This window comes from Hemicordylus capensis, chromosome 2 (assembly GCF_027244095.1).
Source record: "Hemicordylus capensis ecotype Gifberg chromosome 2, rHemCap1.1.pri, whole genome shotgun sequence".
In the NCBI taxonomy this organism is placed as follows: domain Eukaryota; kingdom Metazoa; phylum Chordata; class Lepidosauria; order Squamata; family Cordylidae; genus Hemicordylus; species Hemicordylus capensis.
The window spans coordinates 162,285,477-162,307,183 of NC_069658.1; the positions used below are offsets into that span (position 1 = coordinate 162,285,477).

Genomic DNA, 21,707 nt, shown 5'->3' on the forward strand with positions numbered 1-21,707 from the left:
GGGTTCTTTTCTTTTCTTCTCCCAGGGTTATTTTCAGAATAAAACAGGTAAGGCAGGGGGAACCATGCAATATATAAATTTAAATTAAAGTAACCAATGCTGAAGTAGTGGTTAATAGTTTGCCTCATGACTTTACCATTAGAGCACTGATACAATACGATTGTAATTCAGCTTTCAAAACCCACTTCCTCTATACAATCAGCAAACACAATCCATCCAATATTACTGGCAGGGAGGACACGGGAAGGAGAGAAGCAGCAAAGTAGCTGTTCCAGGCACAGAAAAAAATGTGCGGGGGGGTGGGGGGGCAGGAGGTAGAGATGGGACAACGAGAAAAAGGTTAAATGGTAAATGAAAGCAGATGAAGTTAGCTTGGTTTGCAGTCTCCAAAACTGTAGTCCTATGTAGATTATGGCTATATATTTCAAAGGCAGTATTCTGGTCAGTTTATTTCACCATTCCAGAAAAGACTCACAAGACTTAGCCATATGTAACACAAGGCTGTAATTCTGAACACCATGTGTGTGGCTGTCTCCAATCTAACTTTAAAGAAGCTGAACCTTTTTAAGGCTTGATAGAAAAATGGAAACTTGACTGGTTGCCTGGGAACAGTTCTTATTTATCACAGGCAAATGAGACTAATTGCAAGTCCATTTGTGTTTATGATGTGGAAGAAATATCTGACAGCTTGATGACTTTATTATCCACTATGCTCCCACAACATACATCCCTCCCCATTTTGCATTCTTCCTGGTCACCTCTCCCTAGTCTTCATTCTGCAAACCCTATTTTTATTTTATCAAAACAGAAGGTAATTGATTTCACACACACACACACACACACACACACACACACTCACTCTATAGGTAAGAACAACTACTTTATGAGGTAAGATGTTCACGTAACTGCTTTAGACAAAATATAAGTGGATTAAACAAAACCTTAAGTCACAACTGTAGTGATAATATCCCATTGCCAACTGGCAATTCTGCTTCCATATGCTAGAAGCAGAGGCTAGAGATCACTATGTTCAAGCCTTGCTGAGTACTAGAAGTAACTTGCTATGTAAAAAGCAAGAGCCAAATTATCTCTGCGAGAAGATTAAGCTCATAAATGTAGCAGGCAGGGGTGGGGCTTGTCTCCATGGTTAGGAAGCCAGGTTTATTATGTAACAAACAAGGTTGGGGGTTATATCCCTGGAGAGCAGGTAAGGCTATCAGGAAATGTTTGCCATGTAGCAAGCAGAGTTTGGGCCCCGTGGGCCTAAGCTTTGTTCCTGTAAGAAAAAGGGGGACAGAATCGCTCGTAAAAGAAGGGGAGGAGACAGCACATGATTACAGTCCCTGGTCAAGATGAAGGACAACTATAGAATGCCAAGGAAGCTGGTATGGTTGCTAACCAGCTTGCTCCTGCTCTTTATTCCACAAGCACTTGCTCAGAACCCTGGAGTCATCCAAATCAGTCCAGAAAAAGGAGGAGATTACTGCTTTCTCTTCCCTTCACAATGGATGAAATCCCATCAGGAGTGGAACAAAACCAACATTCACTGGCTCAATACTGAACCATCAGCACAGAACATCACTTACGCAGCCATGTGTTGCCTTCCTACATTCTTCGGGGAGGATTACACTGATGGTGGTGGATTCAGCACAAGAATTGTGTCTGTGAGGGAGGGAAACTGCAATCTCTTTGAGAGTGCCAGACTCCATCAAACAAACAGAACCCATGGGCTCTTGACTCTTGGTGGAGATGCGCCATATCCCACAAGAAGCTGGAGATCTGGATACAACTGGGGTCACTGTGAAGAGATCACTGTGCCAGGGATTCTGCTCAGTGATGTAGACATTCTCTACTTACTGTTCAAAAACTTGATCAGGGACCTGCTATACAAAACTGGGATCATCTATCTGATGTCAATGGCTATAGTCATGATAGGAAGTTGCTGGGCAGGAAGCACAGAGAAGAAAAAGCAACAATATATTGAAAGCCAAACAGAAGAAGATTTTGGTGAGATAACAATGGACACAAACATCTACTTCACATGTACTTCCACAGTAATGGCCACGTTCATACTTCTTGCTCTCTACTTCTTCTATGATTACTTGGTGCATGCAATGATTAGCGTTTTCTTTCTATATGCGTCTTTCAGCCTATATGGTTGTTTGATTCCGATTGTGAGAAAGCTCCCATTTGGAAAACATGTAATCCATTTTCCATATTTTCAGAAAGATCTAGAGATCAGAACATTGCTTCTGGTAGTATTATGCATGTCTGTCAATGTAGTCTGGGTAGTCTGCAGAAATGAGGAGTGGGGCTGGGTTTTGCAAGACATCTTAGGAATTTCTATTGGCATTTACATTCTGAGAACAGTTCACATACCTACCTTAAAGAACTGTAGCTTGTTTCTGCTGGCTCATCTGTTTTATGATGTACTTTGTCTGTTCGCCACCCCTTTTCTAACCAAAACTGGAAGGAGCATCACGGACATAACAGCATTTAGGTCCTCCGATTCTGAAGCAATCCCCTTTCTGTTAGAGGTACCAATATTACCTTCAACATCATTTCCAGATGGCAGTTCTTTTACTGCTGTAGGTCTTGGAGATATTGTACTTCCTGGTTTCCTGGTAACCTACTGCCACAGATTTGACATTCAAGTCAACTCGTCAGGGGTTTATTTTCTAGCTTCCACTCTGGCCTACAGCTATGGTCTTTTGATGACTTTTGTAGCAGCAACATTATTGCAGACAAGTCAATCGACTCTCCTGTACTTAGTGCCCTGTATACTCATCACTAGTCTTGCTGTTGCTGTTGCTCGCAAGGAGGTGATTATTTTTTGGGCAGGTGTGGATTCTGCTGATAACCTGCCTCATCCTCCTTCACAAAGAGTCACCAATCACTCAGAGACATTAAAAAATGAAGAGGGAGAACACTGTCAACAAAGCAGGGGAAAACAAATAAGCAACATCACATTCCACCAAGAAGAACTTAACAGTTCCAGCACATTCACAGAAGAGTTATCTGACCTGGAGACACATACTGAGGAGATGTTTAACTACATGCCAAGTCATGATGAACTAGCCAGTCAACACGACGACTCCAAAAAAGAAGAGACCCTAGAAGAATAGTCATTCTGGGACAGAAGAGGAAACAACTTATCACGTGCATACCATGGGAACAACCTATGCAACAAACAGTTCACTTCAAGTTGATCAAATTCAAGACCATTAAATCTCATTTGGGAAATAGAACAACATTGTATCCCTTATGAAATTCAGTAATTTAGAATGCACTGTTCATCATCCATCCATCTATATAATTCTCATCCTTCCCATGTCATTCAAATGTGACCAAGAACCCAGAATTAGCCAAAGGCTTGAGTCTTGGGGGCTGGAGTCACCAGGGACAGAAAGCATGTTCACATCCAGTAAATGCTGCCCATGAGTAGTTTACTTTCTCTCATATATGAGAATGCCCGTTATTAATTCCTATGGGAGGCGAGGGGAACAAAGTGCAGAATTTGGAAATACTGTTGGAGATAGTGCCCTCCACCCTGACATTAGGTTGCTTAGCCCTCACCAAAAGTGATCCCATGAAAGGGTAGAGTGTATATGCTATCAAGGTCCTAAACCTATCAGCACCATCTTCAACCCCACCCTGCCTCCACATGCCACCTGCACTCACCTTAATAATGGGCCTTTAATATACAGACAAAAGCCAGTTCTCTGCAATCACTCATTTCCAAATGAGTCATATTGGAGCTAAAGCAGAACAGTAGTGGGGAACTGGCAAGGAGCTATGCCTACAGAGTTCTTGAAAAACACATCACAAACTGGTTGGGGCAGGCAAAGTCAGCTGCATTTAAGACCTATTTATGGTAAAGTTGCACCCTACGCCTGTTTTTTTGTATTCTATGTTAAAAAGAAACTTTAATTTTTAAAAAGGAGAGAGTTAAGGCACTTACAAATCCACTCATTTACCAAAAGAATGCCAACTAAATTAAATTGCCAAGCAATCACACAGGCAATAATGGGTTAGATGAAAGATAATTGTTTTAATTATTACTTACTAATTTATTTTGTCAGAAACCACCCTGAGATGTTTATAATTCTGTAGTACAGAAATGCAATCAAACAATCAATCAATGTATGTAGCAGTAAACATGTTCTATAGTATCACATATTTTTGCTTATAGCCTCCTTACACTCATGCTTCCCCTTGGCCTCTCAGAACAATCCTATGAAGTTGGGAAAACACTAATGCTTAGGGCAGGACACATTGACCCTCAGCTGTCCCTATACGCTTTCATTGTGTTTTTCATTCTGTTTAGAGATAATAGAATGCATTACTAGCAAAGGGCTGTATTGCGGGGTTGGCGGGGGTGGGGGATGACGACGATACTGATACACAGAGGACACGAGTGGGGCCAGATGGACATTGGGGTGTGCATATGTGTCATCATGGTTGGGCACATGGATGAGGAAGGGAAAAGAAAGGGGTGAGCTTTTTCAGACCTACAATGTCCTTTGCTTCACAGGAAGTTCACTGAATCACATGAGCCCTTGGGGAGGATGAGGCAGAGACAGCAAAAGTTAGTTTCACTGCAGCTCAATAACCCTTAGCACTTATACTGTATTTTAAAGCGTGGAAAGCATTTCACAGATATTATCTCAGTAATTTTTACAGCAATCATGTATGTGCACCATTTTAATAGCTCCTGTTTTTATCTTCCTAGCTTGTCCTAGCAGGAAGAGAGCTGGTCTTGTGGTAGCAAGCATGACTTGTCCCCTTAGCTAAGCAGGGTCTGCCCTGGTTACATACGAAAGGGAGACTAGAAGTGTGAGCGCTGTAAGATATTCCCCTCAGGGGATGGAGCCACTCTGGGAAGAGCATCTAGGCTCCAAGTTCCTTCTCTGGCATATCCAAGATAGGGCTGAGAAAGATTCCTGCCTGCAATCTTGGAGAAGCTGCTGCCAGTCTGTGTAGACAATACTGAGCGAGATGGACCAAGGGTCTGACTCAGTATATGGCAACTGCCTATGTTTCTATGTCCAATGGTTTGAAAAGCATTACGAGTCTTCCATTCTTTTCCCCTGTTGCCCCGCAAAGGGGTGGGGGGCTAAGACAGAACAGCTTATAACAACCCTGGAATGTAGTCCATTGCTATCACAGACTGCAAGACAAGTACATGTGGTACAGAACTCCAAGAGAGGCACAGAGCAGATGCAGATCTCTCTTGTGAGCATCCACAGCAGCACCACATGCAAACTCAGCAGCATATCACAAACTGGTCTGGTTGACCCATCTCAAAAGGCATTGTAGAGCTGGAAGAGGTACAGAAAAGGGCGACTAAAATGATCAGGAGGGTGGAAATCCATTTCTTACAGTGAAAGGCTAAGCTGGTGGTGCTCTTTAGAGAAAAAAACGAGAATAAAGGGACATGACAATATTTTTATAAAATTATCACAATGTGGATAAAATGGACACATTTTTATCTGCATTTCATAAATACTAGAACTAGAACAGAATACTGTTCCTCCAGACAGTCCTGGAGAAAACAGATTATCTAGACCCATTTCAAACTGGGTTTCAGGTGGCCTTTAGGGTCAAGATGGCCTTGGTCAGCCTGATGATCTCCAATTGGCGATCGACAGAGTGTGACTATGCTGATTCTTTTGGATCTCTCAGCTGCTTTGTATACCATCAACCATGGTATCCTTCTGTGTTGCCTGAGGGAGGTGGGATTTGGTGGCACTGTTCCACAGTGATTCCGTCTCCCCACCTCTTTGGTAGATTCCATATGGTGCCACTTGGAGACTGTTGCTCTGCAAAGCAAGAGTTACTGTATGGGGTTCCACAAAGTTCCATACTGTCCCAAATGCTCTTTAGCATCTACATGAAATCACTGGGAGAGATCATCTGGAGATTTGGTGCAGGGTGTTATCAATATGCCGATGACACCCAAATCAACTTCATCAGGAAATGACATAACTTCCCTAAGTGCCTGCCTGGAGGCAGTAATGGACTGGATGAGGGATAATAAACTGAAGTTGAATCCAAATAAGACTGAGGTACTGATGTGAGGGATCAAAACCCGAGATATGGTTTAAATCTGCCTGTTCTTGATGAGGTTACACTCCCCCTGAAAGATCAGGTACATAGCTTGGGAGTACTCCTGGATCCAAAACTCTCTGGTTTCTCAGGCTGAGGCAGTGGCCAGGAGCACTTTTTATCTGCTTTGGCCGATACATCAGCTACGCCCATTTCTGGAGGTAAATGACCTTAGAAGCAGTAGTACATATGCTCGTTACCTCCAGGCTTGACTGCAGTAATGCACTCTGCATGGGGCTGCCTTTCTACATAGTAAAAAAACTACAGCTGGCACAGAATGTAGCAGCCGGATTGGTCTCTGGGACAACACAAAGAGAGAATATAACACCGATTCTGAAAAAATTGCACTGGCTGCCGATATGTTTCAGAGTGAAATACAAAATGCTCGTTATTACATATAAAGCCCTGAACAGCTTAGGTCCAGGCTATTTAAGAGTCCACCTTCTTTGTCATGAACCCTGCTGCCTATTAAGATCACCTGTGGAGGTCCGGTTACAGTTGCCACCAGCTCTCCTGGAAGCAACTCGGGAACGGGCCTTCTCTGTGGCTGCCCCAGGACTTTGGAATGCACTCCCAGTCAAAATAAGAGCTTCTCCATCTCTATTGCTTTTAAGAAGACATTTAAGACACCTGTTTTCTCAGGCTTTCAATTAAAATTAATTTTAAACTGTTTAATTGTTTTTATCCTGTGGAAATTTTTTGTTTGTTTTTATTTTTATATTGCAATTTGGATTGTGTACACTGCCTAGATATGTATATATCAGGTGGTACATAAATATGGTACATAAATAAGTAAAATGAACTTGGGATCATCCACTGAAATTAACTGGCAGGAATTCAGAACAGAAAGGGAAAGCACTTCTTCACACAACACACACTTAATTTACCGAATTTGCTTCCACAGAATGTCGTAGTGGTCATTAGCATAGAAGTTTATTCATGGAAGAGAAGTCTATCCTGGCCATTAGTCATGAAGGCTATGTGAAACTTCAATATTTAGAAACAGTATACCTCTAAACATTAGTTGCAAAAGGCACTGTTGCCCTCATGCCCCTGCTTGTGGACTTCCCATAGGTATCCGGTTGGTTATCAAAGAGAATGTGCGACTTGATGGACCTCTGGTATGATTCAGCAGGGCTCTTCTACTGCTCTTAACATGCACACAGGAGTTCCCTTTACCCTACTCTCTCCCTTTTAAAATACACACACACTTTACAAATACACACACACACAGAGTACAAGAGCGAGCTCAAGGCCAATCACAATAAAAAATAAAACCATTTAAGATATTAACATAAAACTCATTTAAAACCATTAAACCCACTTAAATATTATTAAAAGCCAGACAGAAGAGGTGTGTCTTCATGGCTCTCTTGAAGGCCTCCAGGGATGATAATGCTCTTATACCCACAGGGAGCATGTTCCACAACCTAGGGGCAGCTACTGAGAAGGCCTGATCCTAAGTTGCCACTAGATGAACTGGCGACACCCAAAGATGGACCTCTCCTAATTATCTTAATAAGCAGCGAGGATCTTGCAAAGGCAGGAGCTCTCGGGTAACCCAAGCCTAAGCCATTCAGGGTTTTAAACAGCACTTTATATTTTGCCAGGACACATGCTGGCAGCCAGTGCAGCTCTTAAAGCACAGGCATAATATGGTCTCTCCAGACTATCCCAGAGACCAATCGGGCTGTCGCGTTTTGGACTCTGAAGTTTCTGGACTACAAAGGCTCTTCCACAGCTGCATCCCACTCATTCTGACAATGAACATTACCTAGCAATGAGCACATTTTGAATAACTTGCCATTAGTTGACTGACTGAAACAGCTCTCTGAAGCCTCCTAACTTTAGGAAATACATAATGAATTTTACTAAGTGAGCAAAAGAGGGACCCCATGCAAGTTCTTTGAATCTAGTTTCCAAAAAGGAGATTTAACTTATGTTTGCATGTCCACAAAATAATTTAAATGGGCACATATGTGAAGAACAGTTGTGATGGAAATTCCCACTCATAAGTGTGTTTGTGCCAGCCTCAGAATCTTAGGAAGTCTTAGACACCTTTTAATTCATTTTGAGATTTCCACAGAAATAGCAAGTTGGCTTCCTCAGCCTTGCTAATGGGTCCTACAGGAGAAGAGAGAAATGTGCACTCACCCTTCTCAGAGGGTTGCGCATTCCCCTGATACAAAAATAGCAGCACACCTCCCCTTTTACCAAGATCCGGAAGTGGAGATAGAGAAAACAAAACTCACTCACACTTCTTCCCTCATTACCTCTGTGGAAATAGCAATACAAAATGGTCCAGTTACTGTTCTAAAAGCTTAGATATATTTCTTTACAAGGTACAAAGCATCTTTGAATGCAAGCTATATTGTGCTTTTAGCATAAATCAGTAGCTCCTGTGTCTGCAAACTATTGTCAAAAATGTTACATTCTTCTGTTTTACTTTCAGCTAGCTAGACATTTAAGAGCTGCAATTGAAATCATGGCAGTGTACCACAAATAGCTTGTCAGAAGTAAAACAAAATGGAACCAATTTCTAATCTGAACAGTGAGCCTCAACTGAGGAGATCTGGCTTTCAATTATTACAAGGAATAACTAGTGGACTTTGATTATAATGATCATCCGTTATCTCCTTGTCAAAGTGAGAATAAAAATGGCTGCGTTTTGGGGGGGGGGAATGAGACAATATACTTATCAAATCAACAAGACCTGCAATAAAGACTTGTTAAATGCCAGATATGTTTTGCTAGAGTCAATACGGATTTTATAAAGTAGATTAATGTATGTGTAACCAGCGTGAATGAATGACCCTGGTGACACAGACATTCAAAACTACTTTAATTGGGTCAAAGACTGAAGAGCGCAGTAAGTACTTCGGATGGCTGCTTTTCTTATAACTAAATTGCTGTAGGACTAGCAACTGTAATTAGTTTACAGAATAGAAACTTTTCAATACAGATTGCATTTTGTGTTTGTCTTTGGAAAGGTTTAATGAAATTCTTGTGCGACTACCAGCAGGTGGAGAAAGAATTTTTGCTTCTTTTTGTCTGTCACAGAGGCTAGCTCCATTTCAATGGCAGATACAGCAGCCCAACAATGTGCAGTGTTAGAGCTGTGCTGACAACTTTCGAATGCTTACAAGAAAGCCGAATTCAGCATAAAACAAGGTTTTATTTTCCTGGAATTATTGTTCAGGTCACACACGGGACTGCAGAAATGTTGATTACAAGACAGGATCTTCTAGAGCTAGGAGAGGAAGCGCTTCTGCCCATTTTGTCTCATAGAAAGTTTCCATGTTATCTTAATGCTCAGACAAACCTGGCAGGGACCCTTCTCATGATGTTCTTTCCTGACTGCACCTAGTATCCCAACAGGAGCTCCTGCCAGAGTCTCAGGAGCTCCCAGTCACTACCTACTGTGCCCAGGGGAGAGGGGAAAGGAGGATGTACTGTACTGCCCTATGCAACAAAGAAAAGCCGAGAACAACAAATACAACCACCACCAGCCAAGATACTGGGGTTGGTACAGAAAGCTCCTCCTCCTCCTGCTCAACAGAGACCATAGCAAGCAGGCAATCACTTCAGGCCTGAAGTACAAAGACAACGCTCCTACCAAAGGAAAAGCACAAGTGCCTCTTCTCCTAACTAGAGTTTTGGAAGGCAGTGTCCACATACACAGTGCTGCATAGAAGATTGCACAGAGACCACAAAGGTGCACATCTGTGACACATAACAAGAGTTCTATCAGATTTGGCAAGAAATTGACAAAAAGTGTGTTTGCTGCCAACTCTGCCCCTCCCCCTCGAGGAATTGCCTGTGAACGTCTTCTCATGGTGAGCTTTGGGAGTGCCAAGCACTTCGGGGGGGGGGGAGTCCTCAACTTCCTCCCTCAACTCAGGGCTGGGCAGGGCAGTGAGAGCTCAATACCTGTAACTTGCACTCTGTGTAGAAAGCAGTAAGATGTCACACTACTTTTCTGAGGCTCCGTGTGATATCAGGGAGAACCCCCACCCCACCCCACCCCACCCCACCCCACCCCACCCCACCCCCACACACACTTGCTTCAGAACTGACACCAGTCATTTTTACTATACATAAGAAGGGAGAAAGAAAGAGAGTACCAAATCAAGTGTGGGTACAGCTCAGAAGGTTCCACGTCCAGCCAACAATGTGAAGCAAGGGGGAAAGAACTGAGGTAAAGGGCAGGAAGAGAGATGAGCCAGCATGGTGTAGTAGTTAGAGTGCTGGACTAGGACCAGGGAATCCTGAGTTCAAAATCCCCATTCAGCTATGATACTTGCTGGGTGACTCTGGGCCAGTCACTTCTCTCTCAGCCTAACCTACTTCACAGTAGGTTGTTGTGAGGAGAAACTCAACTATGTACACCGCTCTGGGCTTCTTGGATGAAGAGCGGAATACAAATGTAAAAAAATTAAAAAATAAATGAAAATAGATAACCTAACAACAGCTCTGCTGGATCAGGCCCAAGGCCAATCTAGTCCAGCATCCTGTTTCACACAGCAGCCCACCAGATGCCTCTGAGGAGTTCACAGGCAAGAGCTGAGGGCATGCCCAATCTCCTGCTGTTGCTCCTCTGCAAATGGTATTTAGACTAGAGGTATCTTGCCTCCTAGGCTGGAGATGACCTATAGCCCTCAGACGCTATCCAGGCTGGTGGCTATCACCAAATCTTGTGGCAGAGAATTCAATAGATTAATTATGTGTTGTGTACTTCCTTTTGTCGGTCCTAAATTTCTTGGCAATCAACTTCATGAGATGACCCTTGGTTCTAGTGATATGTGAAAGGGAGAAAAAAAATCTCTCCACTCTCTCCACACTATGCATAATTTTACAGACCTCTGTCATGTCATCCCTCAGCAGTCTTTTTTCTAAACTAAAAAGCCCCAGGTGCTGTAATCTTACCTAGTAAGGAAGGTGCTCTAGGCCAGTGTTTCTCAACCACCGGTCCGTGGACTGGCACCAGTCCGCAAGGCATTGGGCACTGGTCTGTGAGGCATCACTAAAAAAAGTCACACACACACACACCCCCAAACCCCGTTTTGTGCTGGCAAAGGCCACTAGAAGCTCTCCAGTGCCAGCTGCCCAAAATTGTTTTTTTGGGGGGGTGCCTAGGGGCGGGGTTGGGGGTGAGGGGACAACCCCCTTACTAACTGCTGGTCCAGGAAACTGTGCATGAATAATGTACCGGTCCATGACTCCAAAAACATTGAGAAACACTGCTCTAGGCCCCTGATCATCTCTTCTGCAGCTTCTCCAGTTCTATAATGTCCTTTTTGAGGTATGGTGACCAGAACTGTCCACAGTATTCCAAATGTGGCCACGCCATGGATTTGTATTACAATATGCTACTATACTGGGCAGCAGTGATATAGGAAGATGCTGAAAGGCATCATCTCATACTGTGAGGGAGGAAGCAATGGTAAACCCCTCCTGTATTCTAACAAAGACAACCACAGGGCTCTGTGGGCACCAGGAGTCGAAATCAACTTGACAGCACACTTTACCTAACCTTATTAGCAGTTTTATTTTCAATCCCCTTCCTAATGATCCCTAGCATGCAACTGGCTTTTTTCACAGCTGCCACACAATAAGTAGACACTTTCAACGAGCTGTCCACCACAACTCCAAAATCTCTTTCCTGATCAGACACCTACAGCTCAGACTCCATTAGTGTATATGTGAAGTTGTGGTTTTTGCCCCAATATGCATCACTTTACACTTGCTAACACTGAACTGCATCTGCCATTTTGTTACCCACTCCCTTAGTTTGGAAACCCCCTTTTGGAGCACCTTGCAATCTGTTTTGGATTTCACTATCTTAAATTGTTTGGTGCCATCTGCAAATTTGGCTACCTAGCTGCTTAACCCAACTTCTAGATTATTTATGAATAAATTAAAAAGCAATGGTCCTGGTACAGATCCCCAGGGGACCCCACTTCTTACTTACCTCCATTTAGGGAACTATCAATTTATACCTGCCCTCTGTTTATACCTCATCCTACCTGGCGATTTGTTAATTTTTAATTTTTCCAGACCGTTTAGAACGTCATATCTTGTCACCTCTATCTGACTCAGATCTTTAGCATCTGTCCCTGAGAAGCTCGGTTCAGGCACAGGTATACGCTCTGCCATGAAGACAGATGCAAAGAACTTGTTTAGCTTCTCTGCAGTCTGCGGCGGGGGTGGTGTGACCCTCCCTGCTCCTTAAAAAGGTAACACACACACCCCGACCTTCCAAACCTAATTCGTGCACATCCCTGGTTTGTGTTGCTTTCTGTTCTCTTCATTTGAACAGACCTTACAATTTTTGAAGGAAGTCTTCTTCCCCTTCGTAGCTTCTTTGACTTTACATGTTAGCCATGCTGGTATCCTTCTAGATTTGGTGATACCTTTCCTCATTTTTGGTATACATTCTAACTGGGCTTCTATTATTGTGGTTTTAAATAAACTCCAAGCATTCTGGAGTGAAGTGACTCTCTTGATTTTCCATTTCTGTTTTCTTTTCACCAAACTCTTCATTTTAGAGAATTTTCCTCTTCTGAAGTTCAAAGTGTCTGTGCTAGACTTCCTTGGAGATTCTTTCTTCACATATATGCTGAATTTGATCACACTAAGGTCACTGTTCCCTAAAGGCTCCATGACACTGCCATCTTGCACCAGGTCCTGGGCACTACTCAGGATTAAGTCCAAGGTCACCTTCTCTCTGGATGGTTCCATGACCAACCGTTAAGGGCACAGTTGTCCAACATATCTAGAAATCTGGCCTCTGTCATTACTTGAATGTGAATTTACCCAGTCTGTGTGAGGGTAATTGAAGTCACCCGTTATTACAGTTATGTCTCTCTTTAACGCCTCCCTGATTTCCTTCTGCAACTTCCAGTCACTGTCAGCGTTTTGATCAGGAGGATGTGTAATAGCATGTCCCTAGTACCACATTTCTCTTCAGGGCTTGTATTGTCACCCACAGAGTTTCTGTGCAGGACTCCGGTCTTCCTAGGTCTTCTAGCTTGTTAGATTCTATCCCTTCTTTAACAAACTGTGCTGCTCTAACTCCAATTTGCCCCTCCCTGTCCTTTCTATAGAGTTTATATCCAGGAATAACAGTGTCCCATTAGTTCTCATTGTTCCACCATGTTTCTGTTACACCCATTATATCTATGTTTTCATTAGCAACCAAGCACTCCAGCTCACCCATCTCGGCTCGGAGGTTTTTGGCACTGGCATATAGCCGCCTAAACGCTGAATCTCTTACTTAGCGTGTGCCATCTTTCTTATGGCCATTTGATCTCTTTGACCAACAAGCAAATCCTTCTGTCTGCTCTTTACCTGTTTCTACTCTGATTTATCCGAAGCATTTACAGCCTCCTATCTTAAAGGATAGCATTTGCCAAACCGGATACTGCCGAGCTCCTCTTGACTATCTCCCAAGGAAGCCTCATGATCAAGCACTAAGAGTTCCCATCAAAATGAGAAAATAGCTTGGAAGGATCCTAAACGGGCCTCAGTGCAGGTGCAGAGCTCATCTGTATGAGGTACAGGGACCACTATGAAGAACAGCAATTTAGACCAATATGCACACCCACCCCAACACACTGCCTCCCTTTAAACTGTTAGTTAACAGTTCCTTAACTCAGCCAATACTCTAATTCACTTTAAATCATACCTATACAACAACGGTATAAGCAAAAGATGTTTATGTGAACTTTGCAAGAAGAGTTTTTTGAATTAATATCCTACCAAATATGTTGGTGGAATGTCCTTTCCTAGCAATTGGTTTCAGTTCATTATGTCCCCATCCATACTGCCGGTAGTTATTCCAGGCATGTTTCATCATCTAAGGAATGGAAAACAAATACAAACTGGAATCAGTTAAAGATTAGCAATGCTACAAATCATCTATCAATATCTTTAGTTAAAAGATTTACTTTGGCCATCATCCTAACATAATAATGGATTCTCTATTAACTGGTAGTACGACCTTTCTTTCAACTGATAGATGGCTAGACTAACATTGTGTGTGCCAAATAACATGAGTAAGCAACTGTGGAGGGGCAGTTTCACCAATCCCCTTCCCCTTTGCATATGGTTGCAGGGAAAAAAACCCTCCTGCAAAAAATGTCTTCAAGGGCTGTGGGACCATCAGAGACATATTTTAAGAAGCATAGAGAGAGCTACAGAAGGCAGGATCGATGAGAATCACCATTCCTCCATTGTGTGTGCAAAATGTTATTCAGCATACACATTAGTCTTGTTGTCGGCCAATCTCTTGGAACGAGTATTTTAAACAAGCGTTTCCAATAAAATACATAAATGAATGTTGCAAAAAACTTACTGTGCTAGCAAAATAAATTACTATACAGCTGTAGCTCATTATCCACAGGGGTTCCATTCCCCCATATTGCGTCAGGTAATGAAACCACAGACAATAAGGCATTGAGTCCATGAGATAACGGAGCTTAGCTTCCCAGAATTTTGTTTTTTTAAGAGTGTCCCAAAAGCGGGCCAAATAAAGTGCCCTCCTGTACTCTGCAGGCCTTTAGGAGTCCAAGGAACCCCCCACCCCCTGAAGTCTCAGGAATTCCATGAAAAATCCCAAGGCTTTTTGTTTTTTTAAACAAATGAGCCATACAATGTCTCTCTTCCACAAACTTGCCTCGGAGAACATTTCTAGCCACCACCGACCTGCAGGTACATAAATTAAGCCCTTTTCTGCAGTCTTTTTCCTGTGTATGCTGAGATTGAGTGGTAATTACCCAACCACAGATACACGAAAACACACATCAGGTCCGTATATAGTGAGGTCTACCTGTACTCCTTTTAAAACATCGCTTAATGTTTAAGGCATGTAAAATATAAAAGGCATAGTTAATCTAAGTGGGTGATAATCGAATATATTCACATAGGCAGAAGTAGTTATTCAGTTTACAGAAATGAGAACATTTGTGAAAATAATTTTTGAAAGTCAGTTCTAAATATGGACATACTTCATTTTTTATAATCAGTCCTCAAAAATATATACCTAATTTTCTTCAATTTCAAATCAAAAACAGTTTATTAAGCCAGTCAAAAGACCTCAAACAGAATAATGTTGTATTATATGATATTGAAGGAAAAATGAAAATGAAAACTCTCATATAAAAATACTATATGCAACTAAACATACAAGATACAGAAAAACTGTATATACACCAAGATACCCAGATTGATTACATGGAGAGGAGAGCTGGTCTTGTGGTAGCAAGCATGACTTGTCCCCATAGCTAAGCAGGGTCTGCCCTGGTTGCAAATGAATGGGAGACTAGAAGTGTCAGCACTGCAAGATATTCCCCTCAGGGGATGAAGAGCAGAAGGTTTCAAGTACCCTCCCTGGCTTCTCCAAGATAGGGCTGAGAGAGATTCCTGCCTGCAACCTTGGAGAAGCCGCTGCCAGTCTGTGAAGACAATACTGAGCTAGATAGACCAATGGTCTGAGTCAGTACATGGCAGCTTCCTATGTTCCTATTTGTTTGCTTGTCATTTTGGCTCATGTTCTCATAGCTGTCAGAAAGAATTCTGCTATAATTTCTGACTTCATATAATTCATAAGCACAAATGTGGGGCTGAAATTTTTCCACAGAGAATTTTCCCATGCTTAATTTTTCCGCGGAAAATTTTGCACTTCTAAAAAAACCCATTGGCTGATATTCAGGCTAGCACTGCATGCATGCAGCAACGTAAGTTCCAGACTTACAATGTGCTGCTCCCCTTGAGCGGGCAAAGGGATGATTTCTGCCATTCTCTCCTTCCCTCTGATCCTCAGGGATGTTTTTTTGGCGACACACAGACTTCAGAAGAAGAACCCACTCTGCTGCACTATTGCAATGCTAGTTGGGATGACAGTCATCGTTTCATAAAATTCATTAGTAACAGTGAATGGGTGCCAATCCAATATTAGGCAACCTTGGCAAATTCATAGTTATAATTAATATTTCTCAATTGATCATCCCTAGGAAGCATGGGAGAGAACACTGGGTATTCAATTTTTTTTTTTTAAAAGTCCACAAAATGCTTCAACATTGTTTCAGTATAACATTTAAACCACATTAGTGTCTTCATTTATTTTCTTCCTCCCTAATCAGGTTTTTCAGTTCAACTACTTGGCTGTTTGAAAAACTTTGAGATACAGCGTGGGAAAGTAATATGGTATTTTGTTTATTTTTACTAAATAAAACAAACAATTTGGTCAAACAACATGCCAAATCAGCTCACAACCTATTTAGGAAGCTGTGCATAGCACATTTTTCTAGAAAAATTTTGCCAAGGAAACACTCACATAAATTCAAGTTTTAAGAAAATTAACATCCACCCACAGCTGTTTCAACTTCTCATTTACCATCTGACTTTGGCACAAATTGTAATACACACACACACTCCGCTCAAAGCTGAATGCCCAAATTAGACTGTTGAGGTAGCAAATACACACAGAGAATAGTTAAAAGCACGTTGATAAAGTCTCAGGCAACTGAAAGGCCTCTGACCCTAGCCAAATCATCTGACTCTGGCCCTAGAAGAAACATCAAAGAGGGGATCTAAACTAAAACTGGCATCATGAACACAATTTTAACACCATATTTTAATATTTTCACTATATGTTACAAAAAGCTCTGTTTCACTCCTTAAGGGAGCTCGCAAGGCCAACTTCATATTGTGTAACATCACAAAAGATTGGAGAAAAATGTCAGATTGCTGTAAAAGAAACAGATGCAACTTAGAAACCCATCCACCTACCATCATCTCATTTACTGATTACATTGCATTATAAAACCAGCCCTAGGATATATTGATTTTTCAAGCGTGAAAGCACTTTCAAGGCTAGCATATCTTCAGTCAACATTCTGAGATAGCCTGCAGCATTAAACCGCTTCAGAAAAACATACCTGATTGATAGATCTAAGAGAGTACATTTCTTTCTACATGTACTTGAGATAGAGAAGCGTTGAAGTGTAATTTGGCTTCTGAATCGTGGCACATTCCCTTTAAAGCTTCCACAGCCACTTTAACATGGAGAACAGCACGTCCATGGTCCTCCTCCACTTGCCACCACTGTCATACTCGCAACGCTCTGCCCAGCTATCAGTGCACACTAGCGGAACTCTCCCCCAGCTGCCGCCGCGTGGCAACAGCACACACGTGGCCTCCTCGTATGTGCTGCAGCCATTTGCATGGTCATCACGGTTGCCAAATCACATGGAAGTCAAGTCGCATTTCGAGCACATCCCAACCTTGAGATGTATTTTGAACATAATTAGCCAAAACAGATCTCTGTAGATTCCTCTCTGGTTCTGGCAGCGTTGGGTAACAACTTCTCATTTATGTTTTCACCCAATGACAAATATTTCCTTTATTTCAGAACAACAGATTGCCATATAGCTCTAGCTTTTGAAGCATAAGACATTATATAAATCAGGCTGGTGCTCTGCAACTGAGGTGAGCAACATATGGTCTGCATGTAGCACTAGCTACTTTGATGCAAGCCAGAAACTGATAACAAGTCAGAAAATCTCAATTTTCAGGGTTTTCTTTCTACAAGCGCCATCACAATCAATTAGAACTGGCCAAGTGAAATGGAGCCCTTGGTTTAAGATGACCATTCAGCATTCAGTTTTGTAACACAATAACTGTTGAATTATGAGAATTCAAATTGAAGTGCACTCAATTTTCAATACCAGCTCAACCTCACACCATTTTGAAGGGGAGCAGAATCAAGCTTGGGGCAGGTAAGCTGGGCAGTCGCCAGGAGTGCCTAACTGAAAGAGTACCAAGCTTGGTAGCTTGCTGTTTGAGTGTACATATTGGGAGAGTTCAGCTGCATCCCAGGACAGAGCAGTAGAGCACTGGCAGCAAAGCAGCAAATTATTTAGAAGTAGTTCTGGGCCGTTTTCATAAGCATGAAAACTGGGGAAAGCCTGGGGACAGCAGGAGGACCTGTTACACTATTAGGTGCAATCCTGCATAAGTAACACAACCTGGCAACACTGAAGAACTAACCACAGTGGGTGGTGCAGAATGCACTCTTCACCTAGGGTGCAAAGTATATTTTAATGCAATGTTCACAATATTTGCTTTCAAGATTAAGATAGATGATGTTGCGACATTCAAGGCTTCATTCTACATTTCTAGTTTGTATCTCAGCTCTACCCCCAGCACCTCTCTGGGACATGGGTGAGGCGAAAATACAAAATGTAATGCAACATCTGAAGAAAGGTCTCTCAAGCACAGAATTACCAGTTTAGTGGGTTATTATTTTACAAGATGATCAACTGATGTGTTCATCGACAGTAGATCCACAGTTGGCCAATTCAAAGTTATAAGTGTGGAAGAATCTCTTTTCTTCTAACTACAAAGCTCTATTGTATTTATTACATTGCTATTCGGTCCTTATTCCAAGGTAAGTCAGACTTAGGGACTGCAGTTAGCCCGAGATCATTCAGTGAGCTCCATGGCTGAATGGGGATTTGGTCTCCCCAGTCCAAGTCCAACACTCAAATAACTACACCACAACAGCTCTGTAAATCTATTAATATATTGCTGACTGCTAACAGTGTGTGTGGATGACACCAAGGCCCCGCAAGCTCCTGTTTGGGGGTGGGGGTGGCATATGGGGGTATTGGGAAGGATCCAAAAAATGTTGGTAAGCCCAAAAATGTTAATATTGGAGGAGCCCGAACTTTTCTCCCAGAAGCAGAAAGCTCATATGCTTTGTAGCCACGGAATGGTCAAAGATTCCAAAAACAAGAGGCAGGGAGGAAATCAGCAGGTGATGGTCTTAGCTGCCATTAACCATATGGCCTCAGAGTTTTACAAAAAAATAATCCTAAGAGCAAGAAACACAGCTAGGTAACCATCAGATGAACCCATTACCTCTTTAATTTTGTCTCTTTTTTCTCTGATATCTGGGTCTACGGGGTCACCACTGTTTATTCCAACAAGATTTGGCACAGGGACTGGTGGTAGAGGCTTGCTGCTTTTGTTCTTCAAGCCCTGAATAATTTTGTTCTTCTCAGTCTGAATTTCTGCTTTGATTTCTTCCCGTGGTTTCTGCAGTTTCTCTTTTGCTTCCTCCAGAGCTTTTTCATGGTCTGCACGGATTTTATGTCTCAAACGTTCCTCTTCTTCCCTAAAGAAACAAAGAGTAGTAAGAATGCTAATTTCTCAAAGGAAATTAAAGCCCTGATTCTGGAAAACATTGGAGAGGGGATTTTATTAGCAGGAGCTGAACTTAACCTGCTTTTATGCAGAAATATATTTACTATTCCAATTGCAACTGAAAATGACCAGCTAAATATCTACCAACAATACATCTCTTTGTATTTGAAGGCTCAAGTAAATTCCCATTAAAAATTGTAAGAAGTGGTTGACTTTGGAGTAGAGAAATTTCAATTATTCAAGGAGCCTTTTCACACAGACACACAAAATCTCACTATTTTTGATCACGTAATCATTCACCGTGTTAACCAATTCCATTTTAAAACCATTGTTTTTCAGTTAATATGAGGCTGTACAAAATATTTATCTGTGGCATTTAATCTGCAATGGTTCATTCACACACCATGTGTGTGTCCACCAGCCCAAAGAATGACAATCTTGGAAAGGATTTAAAGAGATTAACTAGGCTATTAATGCAATCTCAAGAATGTTAGATATACTTAAGTCTTCTGATTTAGGTGTTGCAAGTTACTCTCACAACAAAGATATGATTAAGAGGAAACACCAATAATCTTTAAGATATCCAGCAGTAAAACTCTCAGGCCCCAATACAGCTCCAGTTGGATGTAGTGAAGCTAGGGCCATAGTTAGAAGGGTGCAGGGCATATGTGCATGCGTGCGTGCTCCCATCCCTAGCACCTTCTAGTTGGGGGGGGGGGGGTGGTTAAGGAAAGTGAAGGAGGTTTCTTAGTGAAGTCTGGCCTTCCCCCAATCGCAAATAATTGTATTGATGATCTTGAAGAACTCTGAACTAAATATGTCCAATTGGACTGGTCCTAGTTGGAGAAAAGGGGGAGGCCCCCGCTGGTTTCTCTCACCCCTTCAATGTTGTTATACTTATGTTGCCCTATTGCTGGGGGGGGGGGGACGTTGAGTCTAGATTGGTGTCCAAATTGGTAAATGTGCCTTTTTCTCACAAAAGAGGCTAGATTTGCAGGGGAACAAATAGGTGACAGATCCACCTGCATGCACTCTAGCTGTGATGTTTGTGTGTGTATGGGGGGCGGGGGGCACTGATCATTGTCATTTCAAAGGTACATGAGTGCCTCTCAGTTGCATGGCTGCCTTTAATGGGCCCATGCTGCAGCCTGAGGTACTGCTTGGGCAATGGCACATGCAGGGAACAGGAAGGCGTGGGGCTGGGGGTGGCTGCCTTGATTCACTCCCCGCCCCAAGGATGACCCTGAGCGAAGCATTGCTAGTTACACCAGAATATGGATGGAAATGCAAAACCAGATATGCATCCCACTGAAAGTAATATAGTGTGGACTGACATCCACAGCTGAATGCACTTCCACTCAGGTCCACAGTTTCCAATCCAGAGAAGGAGATCCAGGGAAGCAGGTCTCCTCTGAATTAGGGTAATAAGAAAAGCATCCACACATCAGAACCACACTAGTTCTTTCTGAGTGTGGTTCTAGAACCACACTCAAAACATTGACCCCCTTTGCGTCGAATGTGGAGGTGGACCGGATGCTGATTTATTTTTTCTGGCCATTGTTACTATTTATAGACAAAGATTTTTGAATACTGTTTTATTATATTATTGTATTATGAGGTATATAATGTGGATAACTAGATTATGTATTTGTATATTTATTATATATTTGATCCCTATTGAGATGCTAATGACAAACATACAATGGTTAGAAAGTAAAATATGTGCTTTTTAACTTTAGGGTAAGACGTTTTAGAATTAGTATGTTCAATGGAATTCTAGCTTACAATTTACAGCTGTGATTACTCTAATGGAAGTCTCCCGGTACAACGGTGTATAAACATTGAGAGTCAATAGGGACTAAATGAAAATTGAGCAGTATCGAATGCAGTTTGTATATTTTGAATTATTATAGCAATGGCTTATATGTGTAGTTATTGTGAACTGTGCAGATAGGTGAGCTGGAAGTCAATATTTATCTATGTGTAGAGTTAGGAAATGAATGTAATTGAATGTTAAAGTTATTGTAAAATCTAACAAAAATTTAAGAAGCAAAAAAGGGACTAAATGACAAGAGGAGAGGATGTCTTTATTCTGAGCCACAGCTTTAGAAAATTGAATATACACAATGAGTAAGAATGCCCCATTAGGATATATGTATGAGATATGGGACAAGAGAGAGATTTGAGATCCATTTATTTATTTATTTATTACACTTTTATACCGCCCCAACTAGTGTCAATATTGAATCTGTATCTTTATTTATGATGAATACTTATATACAAAAGACAACAAATATTTATACACCAATTTTCAACAAAAGTTCCCAAAGCCGTTTACATAGATATAAATAAATAAAATGGCTCCCTGTCCTCAAAGGGCTCACAATCTA

General features: G+C 41.9%; 2 protein-coding genes across 4 annotated transcripts in view; one reads left to right on the plus strand and one right to left on the minus strand.

Moving 5' to 3' along the window:
- The window catches only part of MAN1A2 (mannosidase alpha class 1A member 2), a 101,383-nt gene that overhangs the window by 57,046 nt on the left and 22,630 nt on the right, over positions 1-21,707 (minus strand). The window contains exons 2-3 of one of the 3 annotated variants that reach the window (XM_053290929.1): positions 19,033-19,288; positions 13,870-13,966 (exon numbers count right to left, since the gene is read on the minus strand). In XM_053290929.1, coding sequence (XP_053146904.1) covers positions 13,870-13,966; positions 19,033-19,288 — 353 coding nt within the window. Of the gene's footprint in view, positions 1-13,869; positions 13,967-15,862; positions 16,008-19,032; positions 19,289-21,707 lie in introns of those variants that run through there. The other 2 variants (XM_053290930.1, XM_053290931.1) reach the window with 2 other exon arrangements.
- LOC128342875 (signal peptide peptidase-like 2B) lies at positions 1,210-3,264 on the plus strand. Its single transcript, XM_053290932.1, has one exon. The coding sequence runs from the start codon at positions 1,353-1,355 to the stop codon at positions 3,123-3,125; it is 1,773 nt and encodes a 590-aa protein (XP_053146907.1). The 5' UTR covers positions 1,210-1,352; the 3' UTR covers positions 3,126-3,264.

Bases quoted from the DNA above. Each gene is read 5' to 3' on its own strand.
- LOC128342875 (XM_053290932.1), top strand. From the start codon at position 1,353: ATGAAGGACAACTATAGAATGCCAAGGAAGCTGGTATGGTTGCTAACC.